We start from the raw sequence: 19,656 nt of genomic DNA, 5'->3' as shown, positions 1-19,656 counted from the left end.
CACGTGGGCTAAGTTATCAGACCTCTTTGTTCCTCAGTTGGGAGTTCTGCAAAGTTGGTTTAAGCATTTCCGGAGTCATTACACCTCAAATAGCACCTGAAATACAGTTCAATAAATGTTAGGCAAGATGGTGATGTAAAATGTCAGGGCTTTAATTGGGTAGTCATTCTCCCTGGCCTGTCCAATCAACATCTTTTCTTGTTAATCCTTTTTTTTTTTTTTTTTTTTTTTTTTTTTTTTCGTTTCGGGGCGCAGGCTCAGCGGCCAGGGCTCACAGGCCCAGCCGCTCCGTGGCATGTGGGATCCTCCCAGATCGGGGCACGAACCCGGTTCCCCTGCATCGGCAGGCAGACTCTCCACCACTGCGCCACCAGGGAAGCCCAATCCTTTCTTTATCAGAGGGCAAAACCAGCAATCTGCAGAATTCACCCGTCAATAAATAGGTCACTAATGGAAATAGGTCACTTGGTGTATCAGAGAGATGAAAAGAAGAAATGTTGAAATCAGTGCAATAAGGAAAGGAAAGTAACATGATGAAGAATTGAGAAATGAGAAAAGCAAAAACCAAAACCAAAGGAAGGAAAGAAGAACATAAGCCTAGTAATGAATGACATTAATTATGTAATGATTTGCATTGCAGTTATGGCTAACTTCCCAGCTCTTGCCCTGAGTCAGGACCTGTGCCCAGTGACGTGTAGGCACTATAAATGTCCCCATCTACAGATGAGCAGCCTGCAGCTTGGAAGGTTATGTGAACTTCCAAGTTCATGCATCTAGTAAGAGGTGGAACCAACATTTAAATTCAAGTGACCCTCACTGTCGTGGAAGAAGTGAAGCTTCTTAAATGTATTCTTGACCCACTGGCGCATTCCTCCTGGCCCACAATAGGTTATTTTGCTTCCTTTTGCTAATTGCATGATTAGGAAAAAAGCATGTGAAAATGTCTGTCATACAAAAGAAATATTTAGGTATTTAGGGCTTCTACAATTCCTTTCTCTTTTTCATGGTAGGGTTGAGTAAAACATTAACAGATGACATAGTAGATGCAGACATCCTTCAAGAATTACTGAAGCCAACCATGGCTCATCTGTGGAATGAATGTTATAGGAAAAGATCTTGTGTTAGTATCATCAGTGCTATCAGTGTCAACTAAAGTTTCTGAAACTTGCCGGAATGTAGGCTTTTGAATTTGAGGACCTGGTTACCTAATAGAAACAACATATAGCAAAAGCTGTATTGGGAATGTGTGCTGAATCCAGGAACTAAGAATCATATGTCCCCAGGCCAGAGTCTGCTGGGTGTGTGACCATGAGCTGAGGGGATCTCTGAGCCAACTGGAACCAATTAATGTATGCTTAGACGCGGACCCAAGGTTGTTTACTAAGCCAGTTCACTGGTGGGAGTCAAGTTTTTTTATCCTTCTTGTTTTTAATTTAATTTGCTAATTGTCTTTAAGAAAAAAAAGTTGTAGGAACTTTGGACGGAACTTCAAAAATCCAGATTTTACGAGCATGCTGAACGCAACTAAGGAAATATAAAGTTGTTTAAAATTATATGCTAAATATGCACCTGCTTTGAATCTGTAGCTTTGATAGATATTATTTTTTTGGAACAAGTGCAGGGAGCTGTGTTGTACTTGAGGGGCATGATAGTAGGCAATGAGCATGGGGTAGTAAAAGCCATCTTAAGCAATCGCAGAATTTCCCTCTCCTCCTAAAAGTTCAGCTGGCATTAGCAGGAGATTTTATGGAAGAAAAAATCCTTCCCAAACGCTCCTTTTGGTTGCAAAAAATTGGAAAGTCCACTTGGGTCTGTTTCCTGAGAGAGGAAATGAATGAAATGTGTGTCATTTGTATCATGCAGTTGTGATACCATGATTATTCATGTTAGTCCTGTAAAAATACCTTTTTAAATAACTCTGAATCATAATATTGAGTGGCCCATGTTTAGGTCAATATTTGATTGAAGGTGGTGAATGGAAGCAATGATAAGAAATGGTCTTGTTTGTTTTAGATCAAAACATAATTTAAGACCAGCAGCCCTCAGAGAGGGATTAGGGTAACATGAGGGTGAGAGTGTATTAGAATCACTTATTTACTCCTTTCCTTTATCCCTCGTTCTATTGTCCTCCAGGATGAGGGTGGAAAAGGTTTGCCCACCGTGTGTAATTGAAAATATTTTCCTCTTGATTCTGTCTTGTTTTGAACTACTCTTTCACGGCTGGTAGCTTTTTTTCTTTATTACTTGAAAATATTATTATCTTCCTGGTTTTTGGAAATACAAAAATGTTGTTGTTCACAAAGACTTGTGATAGCTTTTACTGACAAGCTAATTGACTCACAAACAAGAACAGCCTTACTTAAAATTTTAAAAAAAATTATATATTTAACAAGCAAAGTACGACCTGTAACCCTATTAATGAGTCAGTCACTTAAGCTTGTTTACCCAACTTGTTTACCCAGCGTTTGCTTGAGTTTCTCAGTATGCAGCCCAGTCAAAAGCAATGAATAAAGCCTGGTTAAGATTGTGGTGCGTGAATGTGTAGTGACTTTGCTGTGAGATTTGGTAGCTTTGAGGAGTGGTTACAAGCACCACGTTCCAGTTATGTATTGCTGTATAACATGTCATTTCCAAAATTAGATGTGTAGATCAATAATGACCAATTATTTGGCTCACAAATCTGCAATTTGGGCAGAGCTCTGTGGGGTCAGCTGAGGCAGTTCAACAAGGGCTAAAGGATCTACTTCAAGATGGCTTGTTTGTGTGGCTGGCAAGTTGGTGCTGGTTGTTGGCTAGGAGCACAGCTGGGCTGTGCTGTTTCCTGTCTGCATGTTTCTCTTCTTGGGGCTGTTTGAGCTTCCTCATAGCATGGTGGCTAGATTCCAAGACCTACTGTTGAAGAGACAATAGCTGGAAGCTGCCAGTCTCTTAAATGTTGAACCAGAAGGACGTAGACCCTTCCTCTTGAGGTGAGGGGTGTCAAAGAATTTGCAGCCATTTTTAATTTATCACAGACCAAATTGGACTACTTATCTCTGCCTCTGTAAGCTATTCACATTCATATCTTTTGGCACTTCTCAAGGTGTTTCTTTACCTGTATCGTCCTCCCCTCCTTTTTACTTCATGCGTTTTCAATGGTGGCAAAAATTGGTTCTTGGAATGGGAAAAAAACTTAGATATTATAATGGGAATATCTGTACCACAGAACATAAACAGATGCACAATATACCTGTGCTATTAAAATTTCAGGGGGGTGAGGGAGGCAATTAGAGAAAAAAAAAGTCTGAAAAGGGCTCCTTAGGCGGCTGATTATGTAAAAGACTTTGAGAGACACGGCTTTACTTTCAGCCTAGATCTGTTGTCCTTTTTTCCATAAAGCCTATCCTAACCCAATTCCAGCAAACTTAATTGTTATATACTTATAGACATTTCATTTGTATGTCTGCAGTGTATTTAAGCTGGTTGTATTTCAGCTTTTTCTCCCTTATCTCACTATGAACCTCATAATATTATCAAGTACCAATAGAATGCCTGTAATCAATAGTTAGTGAATTGAATAAAAATGAATTAAAGGGAAATGAGGTTTTATAATAGTTTGGGTTCTTCCAGAAATAGACCCTGAGATTTAAGTGCAAGTAGCCTTTTGGGACGTTCAGGAAACATTGGTGGGGAGCAGGGAGGTGGGGCAGGGAAGGAGAGGAGGCAGTGAGCTGTGTCATCAAGCTTAATCCTGCGGGAAGTTCTCGGAAATGTGAAAAACCAAGCCTAAAACCAAACCGAAACAAAAAAGTACCCCCAACTCAGAGTTAAACCACTTGTAGGGATGGGGAGCTGGGGTATTTATACTCTGACTCTCTGCCATTCACTGACTGAGGACTCCCGACAATGTTCATCCACTGCACTTGCTTCTGTGGCTTTGGGAAAGGCCCCTGGCAGAGAGAAGCTGGTACTGATGGTGAAGTCACAGGGCAGCCAGACATGGGAAGGCCTTAGGGCTAAAGGCAGGGCACCAGGAGTGTCAGCTGTAGGCTTTCTTAGCACTTTGTGACTAGAATAATAGGAGGAAAGGTGACGAATGGTTTCTGTTTGGAGTGGGGGAACTCTTACTTTCTCAGTGTCGGTCTCCCTGGTTGAAGTTCAGCTCCATGAATACAGGAAGCATGCTTGTCGTATTCAACACCGTATGCCCAGCAGAGTCTCTGACTCAGCAAATGAGAGGATTAATGAGTAAGTGTCAAAATAAACCAGCACAGGTTTGAGATGTGTTCTTTACTGTGTTCCAGTTCCAGCAAGGTCAGAGCAGGTAGGGCACAAGGTGGTGATGAAAGCTGACAAGTATCAGGTGCAGTTTGCCTTCAGTAACTCTTAGAAAACAGACTAACCACAGGGGAGAATTGCTTCTGCAGGGGGCCAGGGCTGCTTATTGAACCACTGGCATTTTCACGACTGTGCGGCTTAGACTCAGATTCAGATCCACTGAACTCAGACGAGCCCAGGTCACGTCCTGCCCACTTTCTTTGTCTGGTCCTGAGGCGTTTAGCATTACCTTGGGTTCAGGTGCAGTGAAAACAAGTAATACTGACTGGCAGTGGCCAGTGAAATATCTGTGCCCAGATAAGCTTGAAACCATGAAGAGTCCACATGGTGAGTACCTTCTCTTTCCGTTATGGGCTGAATGGCACCTGCTCCTCCCTCAAAAAAGACATGTGGAAGTCCTAATCCCTGTTGCTTCAGAATGTGACCTTATTTAGAAATAGGGTCTTTGCAGAGGTCATCAAGTTAAACTGAGGTCATTAGGATGGGACCTAATCCACTATGGTGTCCTTACCAAAAAGGGAAATTTGGACTCAGAGACAGACATATACAGAGGGAACGTGATGTGAAGACACACAGAGAAGACAGCCATGTGCCTGGAGTGATGCATCTACTAGCCAAGGAATGCCAGGGCTCACCAGCAGACTCCAGAAGCTAGAAGAAGGAGGGAAGGATTCTCCCCTCAAGCCGCCAAAGAGACCATGGCCCTGTTGACGCCTTGATTTGGGGCTTCTTGACTCCAGAACTCTTAGACAATACATTTCTGTTGTTTCAAGTCACCCAGTTTTTGGTACTTTGTTATGGCAGCCCTAGGGAAGTAGTACACTTTCTTTTCTTTTTTCCTTTCTTTATTTTATTTTATTTTTTTGATCAAGACTTCTCTAAATAATTGTCCTCTCCCTCCCTCTCTTCCTCCGGCTCTTTCCTTGTTTTCTTACATGTGCTGCGTTGATAACATAGTTGACATTTGCTTGTGGGTTCCCTGGAGTAAGAAAGGAAATTCCATTCTTAAACCATTTGGAGAATAGCAGAAAACCCCTCCTCAGATGTTTGGACCTTTTGGCTGTTACTCAAGAGGGAGTCATTTTCCGCATTGAAATGGTTTGCCATCTCTGCCAGGACTGGGTGAAGATGAGCCTTTGCTGCTATTGTAGTTTGGTGAGACTGGCCTGAGAGATGGCCTACATCTCCTACATTGTTGGATCTTGAGGGGCTGCAGGCATGGAGCCCTTCCTTTCCAAGGAAATTTGTGTGATTTCTGTGAACCAAGTATGGCCATTAGTAATGGTTCCTTTGGCTGAGAGCTGTCAGCATCCTACACGTGAGGCTGGATTGTTGTCTGGTCGTGGACTTGGACCAGAGATCATTACCAAGGTGATTTTCAGAACGCAACAGTCTAGTTGATGGTAGTGAGCTGTGGTGTGGAGTCAAGAAATGGAAGGAAGTGAAGGAAGATGAGAACAGGGTGATTTGGGCGTGTGTGTAGTTTGATGGCTTTGTTTTAAAATTCCAATTATGTTGTTTTTCTTTACTCACTTAATCATTCGTTTATTCATTAAATATTTATTTCGTGACTGCTCTGTGTCAGGTGCTTTGTGAGGGACGAGGGTTACGAAGAAAAGACAACCTTGTAAACAGTACGTTCAGGTGTTATAGGTGGTATGCAGGTACTCACTATTGTACAGGTATGGTTCAGGCATAAAGCAGACAGAGAGGTTAATTCTACCCGGGCTGGGAGGTGAGGAGTTTCAGAAAAGCCTTTATAGAAGTGATCATAATTGAGAGGACAGTCAACAAAATATTAAAGTTGCTGTGTCCCTCAATGTGGATTAACTTTTGCTCTTTTTAAAAAACTCTCCTAAAGGTATCACGTGTAGCAAATGAATTCTCGGTCCTCTGTAGATGACTGCAGCGTAGCGCTCTCCACTGACCCCTGATCAAAGCAAACTCTGGTCTTGCCAAAGCTCTGGCATGTCACCTTCCTGACCATTTGAAGCCTGGGCACAAAATTGTTTTAAATTTCCTTCCAACCTGCCAAGATAATGTTCAATCCTGCATCAACCAAAACATTGTCCTATAGAGGAATTTTGTCTAGCAAAAATGAAGTGAAAATAAAACCAAATGTGTGTAGACGTAAATGTCTGTGTGTTCAGAACATTTATCTGCCAGGTCCTGAGGAGCAGGGTATTTACTGACACCGTAAAGCCAAGCATTTCAAATGGGAACATTTAGGTGCCCCTGGGGCCACACTCAGGGCCTGAATGGAGTCCCCTGGGGGAATGTGAGAAACAGTCTTCGGAATCTTACACAATCTTCACTCCTCTGGGCTTTGTTTCCTTCATCAGTGAAATGAGGGAGTTGGTCTGGTTCATCTGGAAGGTGTAGTCTGTCTTGCTGGCTAGTTCCTCCCACAGAGTTTCATGGCTTATGTTTCTACATTTATTTATGAGGGAGGATAGGACCAATATATCTCTAAGAAGAGATATCTGAGAAGGGAGGTGGGAAACTGACCACAATCAGATCGTAGTCAGCATTGGTGAAACCGTAAATATCTGAGATGGAAAGAAACAGGGTCTGGAGGAAAGGACCTTTGGAAATGATAGATGATGCACCTCACAACATTTTATGTGTATCTCCCGAACACAAAGCGTTCTTCAGTGCACTTAGTTTTTAACTGATTAAAAATATGAATTGACTTATGCCTTTGCCTAGGATGCACCACTTTCATCCTATCAACAAGAAAAAGACAGATAGTTTAGAAAATCAGAGCTTCTCTCGAATCCGTCAAAGAGCCAGGGTCGTAGTACATCCAACCAGCCTGCAATATACGAAAATAAGGCCTCCAAAAAGCGACTACACATGAGTTATGGCTCACGTGTGGAAGAGGATGGGAGGAAGACAGCCTGTGATAAAAGAAGGCAAGAAAAATTCAGCTAAAATTATTAACAATTTTCTAAAGGTCAATTATGGGCTAGCACAAGCGTATAGAACCCAAGGTGGCTGTATACCCATGGGGGAGTCACACCGTCTTGCAGCCTTCTCTAAACTGACCGCCCCTGGGGCTCAGGAGAGGGATTGAGGGGCAGGCTACAGGCCAGAGCAAGCCTCCCTTGACGTGTGGTTATCAGGCACAAAGCCTCACCTCAGTCTTCTCCCTGAGAAGCATAAGATTTCACAGCTAAGGTAGGGTGGCAAATCCTACCTTAGGTGAAGGTATAGGTGAAGGAGTCAAGAAATGGTGGTTGAAGGTGAAGACCCATTGTGCATAGGTGAAGACCCATTGTAAATTGTGGAGAGGAGAAGAAAAAATCCTCTACATCTAGGGGAAAGGTGGGAAACCAACCTGGATCCAGAACAGTAGAGGTCCCTTGTAGCAAAGTCAATGAGCATGATTTCCAAGACTAAAGGACACAGGACGTGCCCTACAAAGAACCTAGTATCAAGAAATTTCAGTCAACCTTTAGGGGCAGGGAAGAAGTGTCAAGAGAGACTCTCTCACTCAGGTGTACAGAGGAGTCTGAAAGCTGAGGGCGGAGCAGGAATATTGAGACGTTCTTCCCAGCAAACTAGACCCCACCCTAAAGACAAAGAAACGCTGGTGGAATTGAAGTCTGTACTACAGCAATAAAACCCAAACCCAGACTATTTCCAGGCTAGACTGACTTGACACACTGCACTAATGCTCACTAAGCTGTAGAAGGAATGTGGTCCATTTTCGGTAATAAATGCATTTACTACACTACTGAAATGATGTCTAGAATTCAGTAAAAAATATAAGATGTACAAAAAATCAAGAGAAAAAACAATTTGTCTTCTCCATTGTGAGGAGACAAAGCCATTAGTAAAACCAGACTCAGTGGCGACTTGAGTATGGAGTTTAAAATAACTGTCATTAGTATATCAAAGACTCTAGAGAAAAAAGTGGAGGGCATACATGAACATATGGGGAATTTCAGCAAAGAGAAACTGCAGGAAAGAATCAAATTAAACTGCTAGGGAAAACAAGAACAAAAACAGCAACAACAGAGTAACAGAGATGAAGACAGACTTTAATGAACTCATCAGTCAGTAGACTTGACACAACCAAAGGAAAACTAAGTAAACTTGAAGATAGGCCACTGTGTTGATTGTATTGGTTTTCTGTGTCATATTTCATTGATTTCTCCTTTGTCTTTATTATTTGGTTTCTTTTACTCACTTTTGGGTTTCATTTATTCTTCCCTTTTTTTTCTTAAGTTTGAAGCTGAGTTTATTGAATAGAGAACTTTCTTCTACATTTCTAATACTGGCATTTATGCTATAAAATTTCCCTTAAGTACCATTTTAGTGGCATCCTAGAATTTTTGATGTATTATGTTTTTATTTTCATTCAGTTCAAACTAAGTTCTATTTTACCTCTTGATTTATTCTTTCATCCATGGGTTATTTAGAAGTGTGCTATTTAGTTTACATATATTTGGAAACTTTACAGGTATTTTTCTGTTATTACTTTGTATAGCTTGAATCCTAAATTTACTTTTTTCATGGCTCAGCATTTTGTCTCTCTTGGTAAATGTTTTATGTACACTTGAATTCTGTTTTTTGGCAACGTGGTTTATAATTATCAGTCATGTTAGGTTGGTTGATGATGCTATTCAAATCTTCTATATCCTTACAGCTTTTCTGTCTACTCATTCTATCAATTTTGGAGAGAGCAGTATTGAAATTGCCAACCGTATTTGTGTTTTTTGTCTATTTATCCTGGTGGTCTATCATATTTATTTGCTTCTTCATATTTAGAGTGAATTTCTTATAGGCAGCCTAGAGTTGGGTTTTGTTTTTGATTTAATCTCACTATATATTTCTTTTATTTGGTATATTTAGGCCATTTACATTTTATATAATTGTTGACATGTTTAATTTTAAATCTATTATCTTATTTGTTTTCTATTTGTCTTATCTTTTTTTTGGTTAACTTTTTCCTCTATTTCTGCATTCTTTTTATGATTCCATTTTATCTTCTTTATACTTATATATAATTCTTTGGTTTGTTATTTTGGTCATTGTTCTATGGTTTATAGTATACACCTTTAACTTATTACAACCTACCTTCAAATGATATTAAACCACGTCATACATACTGTTAGAGCCTTACAATAGTATACTTCCATTTTTACCTTTTCTGGCCATTGTACTAGTGTGGCAATACATCTTACTTTTATATCTGCTAAAATCCCATACCACATTGTTATTATTTTTAGTAATTTGAATAGTCAAAATTATCTGATAATTATTATAAATTATAGATAATTATTCATTATCTTTGAATGAATTTTAATTATAAGAAAGAAACTTATTAGTCCATATAGTTACCCTCTTCTCTGCTCTTCATTTCCTTTTATAGATCTATATTTTCATCTTTTCTTTTGCCCAACTGACTTTCTTTAACATTTCTTATAGAAAAGGTCCACTGGCAATAAATTGTTTCAATTTTATTTTACCTTCATTCTATACCCAGAATTCTTGATTTGCTGTGGTGTAATTTTCTTCTATTTCTTCTGCTTGGGGCTTATTGAGATTCTTGTATTTGTGGGTTTATAATTTCCTCAAATTTAGAAAATTTCTAGCTGTTTCCTCAGTTTTTTTCTTGTTTTTCCTTACTTCTCCTCTGGGACTCCAATTATACATATATCAGGATATTTGAAGTTGTCCCTTAGCTCCTTGATGCATTTTTTTTCTTCTTTTCTCTCTGTTTCATTTTGAATAGTTTCTATTGTTATGTCTCCAAGTTCACCAATTTTTTTTTTCTATAATGGAATCTGTTAGTAGCACCAAGTGTGCTTTTCCCCTTTACCATTATAGTTTTTATCTTTAGAAGTTAAATTTGGATCTTTTTATATCTTTAATATCTCTACTTACCTTTTGGAATATATGAAATACAGTTTTAATGTCTTTACCTAGTCATTATAACATCTGTGTCATTTTTGGTTGGTTTTTATTAATTGATTTGTCTCTATTATGGGTTCTATTTTCCTGCCTTTTTGCATGCCTGGTGATTTTTGATTGGATGTTAGACATTTTGAATTTTACCTTGTTGGTTGCTGGATATTTTTGTAATCCTATAAATATTTTTCAACAATGTTTGTGGAATTCAGGTAAATTACTCTGAAGTACTTTGATTATTTTGGATCATCTTTTAACGATTTGCAGGTGGAATCAGAGTGGTATTTAGTCTAGTGCTAATTATTTCCTACTACTGTGACTAGACATTGAGTACTCTACCCAGTGCCCTATGACTCATGAGTTTTTCCATTCATTGGTGGAAACAGACAATATTGCGGGTTCTGTGTGAGCACCAGCATGTTCATCTCTAGTTCTTTCCAGTGGTTCTTTTCCTTTGGTTAGTTTCCTTTCATGTATACTCTGATTAGTACACAACTGAATATTTAAGGGGACACTCGGCAGATTTCCAAAGTTCTCTCTGTGTGCAGATATCTCCTTTTATTTGTCTCCCTGGGCTTTCATCTCTGTCACCTTAGCTCAGGGACTCTGCTGTGCCCTGTTTTTCTCCTCCCTTCATGGCAGCCTGCAAACTCCCTCAAGGTAGTAAGCTGGACAATTGTATAACTTATCTCATTTGTGTCACATCTTTCAGAGATCACTGTCCTTCATTGCCTGATATCCAGTGTCTCACAAACAGTTGCTTCACCCTTTTTTTTTCTAGTTTATTTGGTTGTTTAAGGTGGCAGGATCTATTTGGTTCCTGTTACTCCATCTGGATTGAAAATGAAGTAAAAAATATTGATCTTTAGCAGTTTAATTGAATTCAGTGCAATAAGACACTCATACCACCAAGAGCATGTGGGAATAACTTAGAGAAGAACAGATTTCTAAATGCTTATTCCTATCCCATACTTAATTATGTGGAATGACCAGACAATTGGCCCATTTTATTATTACTTCTCTCTATCATTCACTCACACTCTGTTAGTTGAATATTCATAATTTAAATATAGGTATGAGTTAATTCAGCTGTACTTGAATTTTTTTCATGAGTGGGTGGAATTTTTGTTCTATGCTCCTAGCATTTGTCATTTTCCATCAGGGGTTGCAAATTCAAATGCCTGTAAGGGTCAAGCAAGTATAGGAGTGAAGTTGGTAAGGCATAAATAGTCAGTGGTCTTTATTTATTTATTTTTTATTTTTGGCTGCATTGGGTCTTCGTGGCTGCACGTGGGCTATCCCTAGTTGTGGCGAGAGGGGGCTACTCTTCATTGCAGTGTGCAGGCTTCTCATTGTGGTGGCTTCTCTTGTTGTGGAGCATGGGCTCTAGGCATTCAGGCAGCACGCTGCTTGGTAGTCGTGGTGCATGGGCTCAGTAGTTGCAGTGCGCAGGCTCTAGGGCTCGAGGGCTTCAGTAGTTGTGGCTCGTGGGCTCTAGAGCACAGGCTCAGTAGTTGTGGTGCACGGGCTTAGTTGCTCTGTGGCATGTGGGATCTTCCCGGACCAGGGATTGAACCCGTGTCCCCTGCATTGGCAGGCAGATTCTTAACCATTGAGCCACCAGGGTAGTCCCACTGGTCTTTAGTATAGAAGGGAAATCTGGCACTGGGGGAAGGAGGGACCATGGTGAATTGCAGAGGAAAACGCCTAGGTAAATAAGGGCGTTTGCAACAAGAGCTGGAGCTCATTGTTGCCCTGAGGGAATGCAAGTTGCTTTTGTAGATATTCCGATCTTTCAAGAGAAGTAGAAATGCAAATTTTAATCATATGTATCTCAGTTTTTGAATACTACTTCAAATTTTGATCATAAAGCAGTCTGTGAATAAAATAAAACTTATTTACAAGCTAAATATGCCTTCAGGCTGTGAGCTTGCAACCTGTGTTCAACAATAAATTGTTTAACTGTTAACATATACAAAAATAGTTTAGAAAATTACAGAAACCACTGAAGCTAGGGATACAGCACATAGGTATTTTTTGTGTGTGCATGTGCATTATGTATGTATTTCAGATCAGTAACAAAAAATAAATAAGTAGATACACACAAACACACATACACACACCCCTGAGTGAGTCTTTCACAAGCCTTGGGTGCTTTTTGCATACTCTGTGGGCATGGAGTTATTTTTATGCTTCTCCCACATAATCTCTTGAGAGAATCTGTGATGTTCAAAAGAAATGCTTCCATAATTAAAACTGCATGAATAAATATGGGTGTGTGAACATGAGTATTTTCAGTTAGTTTAATAATAGCTATCAGTTTAATAGATATAGACAGTCTTTTAAATTTATGAATATCTGGATGTAGGCCTTTAAGCTGTAACTTTTTTGAATATGGCAGTTACTAGGATAATTTGCAGCAAGAAGCTGCATGCCAAATTGGTGTATGTCTTTCTTTTCTTGAAATACCAGATCAACACAAATTGCATTAAAAAATTAATTCTTGAAATAAAATAGTGCAATTTTGTATATGCCTACTAGATTTGGGGAGATTATCCAACCCTGCTTTACTTTTAAAAAGGACAAAAACTAACAAACAAAACCTTTGCACTAAAATGTGTTTAAATGAAAGTTGAATTTAAGTAAAATTTTCTTTTATTCACTCGTGTAATTACTCCTAATCATCTAACAAATCATTTGCTGTTTATTTAACAAAATATTTTTCTCATTTTTATGGGTTTTTTTGGGTAAAAGTTCTAGAATAAATATTTAAAAGCAGAAATCTGAGAATATACTTTAATTATAAGCAAAAGATTATTAGATCTAATTTATTAAAGGACACAAAAGTCATCACACCTGTTTCTTTATTCATATGTGGGGCCTGAATACACTTGTTTTTTTAAAAGACAAGTGGTATACAATGTAAGGAAACTACAACTGAGTTCCACTAATTCTTACAGAACCCTAAAGTAATAATACGATTATGTGTAGAAAGTCAAAGCCCTACTGATTTTTGTACACTTGTACAAACTAACATTTGTTTGGGGTACTGAGTTTTTTTCCATTAATTCCATTCACCCACTTGTTCCTTGTGGTTCTCTTGAGAACGTTTGCAATATTTTTGAAGCTTGATTAGGGCATTACGGAATCAGTAATTTGCAAGTTAAAACTGACCATTTTAGTCAGCCTTCAAAATGCAAAGGTGAGCCAGGGATGAAAACCTTTAATGCCTTCCCTCTAATTTGTGTGAAGACAGTGTTCCAGTTATCTTAGAAAAAGAGGAGGCAGGATTTGCCTTCCAAAGAAGTTCTGTATTTTGGATACAGAATCAATACAAAGGTGAGATACACTGGATTTGAATTGGTAAAATATGTAAATCCCTGCCTGCTAAACTGTCAGAGATTAATGTCTGAATAGGAGTAGGAAGCGCCAACTGTAAAATTATACAGGGCATGGCGATTACCCCATCTGCATAATGGGACTTGATTTAGAGGCTCTATTTTAGGATCGCACATAAAGCACCAAATGTAGAAAGCAGAGCTTTGTTTAGTTTGTCCTAGGCAGTGCCCTAATTTTCTACAACACTATTCACGTCCCTTCTTTAAGAATGAATAACACATTTTCTTTATGGAACCCTGTGCATCCCTCATTTGGGGACTGTAGCTTTTCCAAGCTACTCTATTAAGATTGCTCTTGTGTTGCCTTTTCATGATGCTACTGGATTATGTTATTTGAGGCTGCATTATCTTTATTGCACTTGTATGTCCATGCAAAGAACAAGTGATATTATTTTTGACTGGTCATAACAAGCATTTTAAAGTTGACAGATGAGAAAACTGAGGCCCAGGAAGTATAAGGCCATGCAGTTCTGACAGAGTTGGTTATAGCAAACGGGTCTTGGCCACTCAGCAAGAATTGTGTATTATTTCAGGTACAGTATTCGACTGTCTCTTGAGACTTGGGATTCGTCTTGTTTTGGCAGTAGCTCAGAGAGCTTTGTCTTAAATATTAATAACCTAGGGACTATAATACTTTCTTTGGATTATTATTTGGTGCTTGGTCATTAAGGCTCAGCCTATTCAAATAACTAAGTGCAAGAGTCACTATTTCTTTTTTAAAGATAATGTTGCTATTCATTTATGCAGATTAACATTTGTGAGGTCCTTTTAAAATTTTTATCTCTGTTTTATTTTTACAGATGATTTTTTATTAAAAAGTAGCAAGAGTCCCTATTTTTTTTTTTAAAGATAATGTTGCTATTCATTTATGCAGATTAACATTTGTGAGGTCCTTTTAAAATTTTTATCTCTGTTTTATTTTTACAGATGATTTTTTATTAAAAAGTAGTTTCGTATTGGTGAGACTCTTTGGATTTTTAGGATCAGACACCTAACTCAAGCTCACTTAAGCATAAAAGGCACTATATTGGTTCATTCTGTCAGTAAGTCTGTGGATAGATCTGAGTCAGATGCAGCTGGATCCAGGGGCTCAGCTTTGTCATCTGTGCCTTTCCGTTTCTAAGCTCTCCTGTTGTCTCTGTGTGGTGTTACCATTCACAGACGGACCTTGGGGGGAAGAGAAGGTCAGCAGCAGCTCTGAACTCTTTACCCCCATTTAGCAAATCTACATACCAACCTCCCAGGTGATTCTGTTCAGCCAATCTTGAGTTTCATCTGAACCAACTCCTTTGGCCAGGTACATGGGGGTACTCAGATGGTCAGCCTGTGTCACATATTCTTTCCCAATGTTAGGGGGTGGGGAATTATGAATGACAGCCCCATTTCACAAAGCAGCATATGGTAGTGGAGGAGTTTCCCTAAGGAAGGGGCAGAAGAGTGTTCTTATCGGAAGCAGCTTTAGCTGTTACACTTCGACCACTGAAGGTTTACAAGGCAGACTCAGAGTTACATAAAAATGTTGACGTTCTGTACAAGAATGTATTGTTGTAGACTCAATGATTCATCACGTAATCTACATTTTATTTCCCTCTTTACTTTCATCCTTTCACAGCGGACAAAAAAGACAATGCCATTAAAGAAAAAAACCACTTTTTTTCTTTAATGTTTTAAAGACATTAAAAAAAAACATTCTATTTCACTTTCAAATATTGTCTTAGCCTTTTTCTTTAGCTCTTCTAAGGAACTTCTCCTGTAGAATTGTAGCTGTCATTTGATTTAACAGTCTCTACTGATTGTGAGAAATCTTTCAAGCAGAGGTTCACATTTTATTTCTGTTCCAGCTGTGCCTCTCACAGTGCTGGCTGAGTGGGGGTGTTGAGTAAAGGTGGAGGGTTGGATTGGTGAGTGATTACAGGGCAGCTATCTACCTGGCTGGAGATGCCCAAACTCTGAAGAATTATGTAGTTGAGATTACACAGCACGTTGTGTTGAAGTTGGAATTTGAGCTCCCTTATTTTCCTATCCCTAATTTAGAGTTAAAAGAAAAGCTTATTTCTTTTACTTTAGCTCCCAGGCAAGGGGGCCTTACATGTGCCCATCTGTAACTTCCAGTCTCTCTGTGTGCCTAGTAATTGAACCATTTGGTTCTGACAGGAATTACAGCGGGGGCAGGAAGCCAGTCTCAGAACTTCTGGGCAGTTTGATTGTCCAACCCGCATGAGAACAGGGCCACTCCTAGTGCCATCTTTGGGACCTTCCCGTGTGGCACGAGTCAGGCTGAGTTGAGCTTCAGTTTCATGTACCTCTCGTAGAGCGCCAGCAAAATGGCAGCCGAGGGAGAGTGTCCCCACTTGCTCATTACTTTGTCTTCTGAGCCCCTCTCCCTTTATCATCTTCATCCCATAGCTCCAGAGAGTTGCTCACAGAGGCAAACTAACTTCAGCTGTCCCTCCCAGGGATCTCTGTTGCTCTTCCCAGACCACTTTGCAACCCTAAACCCGCACCCTCTTGGACTGGAATCAATTAAGAGCAAAGTTAGAAACTTCCAGATTAATATGAAGACTTGCATTTATGCAATTAATATGAAGATTTCCTTACATTTAAAAAACTGCAAGGGGCTTCCCTGGTGGTGCAGTGGTTGAGAATCCGCCTGCCGATGCAGGGGACGCGGGTTCGCGCCCCGGTCCGGGAAGATCCCACGTGCCGCGGGGCGGCTGGGCCCGTGAGCCACGGCCGCTGAGCCTGCGCGTCCGGAGCCTGTGCTCCGCCACGGGAGAGGCCCCAACAGTGAGAGGCCCGCGTACCGCACAAAAAATAATAAAATAAAATAAAATAAAAAACTGCAAATCACTACTCCTTCTTGGGAGACCTAAGTGCAAGTCTCTCTCCCATTTAAAAAATATCAGAGCTGGCAACTTTGTATTCTAAAAAGTGGCTTTATCAGTTAGGGTTAAGTCAGAAAGACAGAAGTACTAGGAGATATATATTAAGAGGTTTATTCAAGGAGTTGGTTTATGTGATTGTAGAGGCTGGCTAGGCAAGTTTGAAATCCTTAGGGCAGGCTGTCAGGAAGGGTGGGCTGGAACTCTGACATAGACTGAAATAGCTATTCACAGGTGGAATTTCTTCTTCAGGGAAGCCTCAGCTCACCTATTAAGGCCTTTAAATTGATTTAATCAAGCCCACCCAGATTATCTAAAATAATCTCCCTTACTTCCATTCAACTGATTACGGACTTTAACCACATTCACAAAGTACCTTCATGGCAGTACCTAGATTAATATTTGATTGACTATCTGAGCATGGTAGCCTAGCCAAGTTAACATGTAAAACTGATCATCAAAGTGGTCAGTTGGAGTTCTAGAAGATTCTGTGTGGACTTGTGAAATGCAGGCCTTGTCCTGATACAGATTTCAAAACCTCTGCTGCCTTTATATTGAATTGTATGGGAACTGGTTTTGGTGATTTATATTTAGGTGAATGTACTTGTGTATATATGTCAGCATTCACTTCTTTTGGTACTGTGTTTGTTTCACAAACCATAGCAGGTCCAGAAAGATCAAGTTGGATGAAGTAGTGAGCAGGTATACTTCATGAACCCTGGTTTAGAGATCATTATTTTTACATTTGTGCTGTGTATTTTTCTTTCACTTTATTACCTGCATTACCTTCCACAAGTACTCGTTGGACATCTGTGAGGTTTCAGGTGATGGTTTAGGTACTCGGGAGACTTCATTGATTCAAACAGCTTCTGTTTACATGGCATTTATATTCTAGTGGACAATGAAAGACAATAAAATACACTTCATAGTGGTGATAAGTAGTGATAAGAATAATAAAGCAGGGGCAGGGACTAGACAGGAATGAGTATTGATGTGTACCAAACTTAGCTACATAATTTGTGGGCCCCAGTATAAAATGAAAATCAATGTCCTCCATTCAAAAAGTAGAAAAAAGTGCCATTAAAAGTACTGACAATAAAGGTTTTTCTTTTCTTCCATGAATCTCTCTCTGGAATCATGGTGGTTTTTCTTCCTTTTTTTTTTTTTTTTTTTAAATTTGCTGTTTAATCCTGTTCTAAGTTTAAAAAAAATTTTAAATTTTAGATTATTGACATGAATTTGTCATTCATCATTTACTGGACCCAAGTAAATGTGAGGATAATGGATGGAAAATGAGACTAGAGCCACTTTGGGTCCCTGAATCATGCATGGGCTTCCAGGCCAAAGTAAGGACTTGAAATTTTTCATTGAGAAGAGGAGGACTTGGGAGACTTTTGGCAGAAGAGTGACAGCCATGGTTGGATTTTAGAAGGATCCCCTTTGGCTGCTGTGTGGCAAGGTTGAAAATGGCAGGATTAGTTTGGAAGCTGCTATAATAGACCAAACAATGATGGTGCCTGGATTGGGTATATAGATAGATAGTGGTGATTAAACATAGCTGGATTCTGGGCATATTTCAAAACTAGTGCCAACAGGAGTTGCATATAGAATGAATATTTACTTAGAGTCCTGGCCTGGGGCAGCAGATAAAATGGTCCATTGAGAAACAGCGAATTTTCTAAAGTTCTACACCCAATGCATGGCAGACGTAGAGAAGGCAGAAAACAGAAGTCCTGTGTGTGTGTGTTTTTCATCAGCTCTTCTCCTTTTTCATTACCTCTAGACTTTCCCCAAAGTATCTCCTGTAACATCCCCTTCCCAACATCTTCACTTATTTTGCTGAGTTCAGCATGGATTACATGTCTAGAATCTCATCTGTACGTATCACTTTGGAAGAACCTCTCAGAGCAAGGTCCTGGTGACTCTACCACTGCCCCATGTTTTCATGGCATCTGTGTAGGGGCTGGCTGTCTCTCACAGTTTCATTTTGGTGGTGTCCTGACGGTTTTTTCCTTCTATTTCACTCGATACCTTTTGGCCTGCTCTAGTAAAACAGAATTCATAAAACAAAGATTTTGCTACTGGGTTTGCTGTACAGTTGCACCCTGTATAATTCCAAATGATTTAACTCTGGCTTATTTTTTTCTGCTTTCCAGCACTTTCAGACCATGCTGAAGTCTAAGTTGAATGTCCTAACACTGAAAAAGGAACCTCTGCCAGCAGTCATTTTCCATGAGCCTGAGGCCATTGAGCTGTGCACAACCACGCCCCTGATGAAGACCAGGACTCACAGTGGCTGCAAGGTATGAGGCACATGGCCATCAGGGTACCTCCTGGGGGGACAGACAAAAGGATGTATACCCTTAAGGCTCTTGTTCAAAGTGATAACTTTTTTAGGAATGAAAATATCAAACGACTAACAGAATAAGCTCATTGAGTGATGGTAGTCTGAATCCATACCCTGCTTTATTTTTCTTGATGATACAGCACTCTTCATCATTTTGCGGTTCAAATAAAAACATAAGTTTGGTATGTGTGAATGAAATAGTAATCTCGCCATATTTTCTTTTTTTTTTTTAACATCTTTATTGGAGTATAATTGCTTTACAATGTTGTGTTAGTTTGTGCTGTTTAACAAAGTGAATCAGCTATATGTATACATATATCCCCACATCCCCTCCCTCTTGCATCTCCCTCCCACACTCCGTACCCCACCCCTCTAGGTGGTCACAAGTCACCGAGCTGAGCTCCCAGTAGGATGCATCTGCTTCCCACTAGCTATCTATTTTACGTTCGGTAGTGTATATATGTCCATGCCACTCTGTCACTTCATCCCAGCTTACCCTTTCCTCTCCCCGTGTACTCAGATTCATTCTCTATGTCTGTGTCTTTATTCCAGAATCATTCATCAGAACCATTATTTTTTTTAGATTCCATATATATGTGTTTGCATACGGTATTTGTTTTTCTCTTTCTGACTTAATTCACTCTGTATGACAGATTCTACATCCATCCACCTCACTACAAATAACTCAATTTCATTTCTTTTTATGGCTGACTAATATTCCATTGTATATATGTGCTATATCTTCTTTATCCATTCGTCTGTCGACGGACACTTAGGTTGCTTCCATGTCCTG

General features: G+C 39.6%; 1 protein-coding gene across 1 annotated transcript in view; it reads left to right on the top strand.

Annotated features, from left to right (window-relative positions):
- Positions 1-19,656, top strand: part of PID1 (phosphotyrosine interaction domain containing 1) — a 250,053-nt gene that overhangs the window by 85,906 nt on the left and 144,491 nt on the right. The window contains exon 2 of the mRNA XM_007114949.4: positions 18,673-18,819. Within this exon, the coding sequence (XP_007115011.1) occupies positions 18,673-18,819 (147 nt within the window). The remainder of the gene's footprint in view (positions 1-18,672; positions 18,820-19,656) is intronic.

This window comes from Physeter macrocephalus, chromosome 2 (genome assembly GCF_002837175.3).
Source record: "Physeter macrocephalus isolate SW-GA chromosome 2, ASM283717v5, whole genome shotgun sequence".
Taxonomy (NCBI): Eukaryota; Metazoa; Chordata; class Mammalia; order Artiodactyla; family Physeteridae; genus Physeter; species Physeter macrocephalus.
The sequence above is the reverse complement of the archived record's forward strand: the minus strand, read 5'-3'. Positions and strand labels throughout refer to the sequence as shown.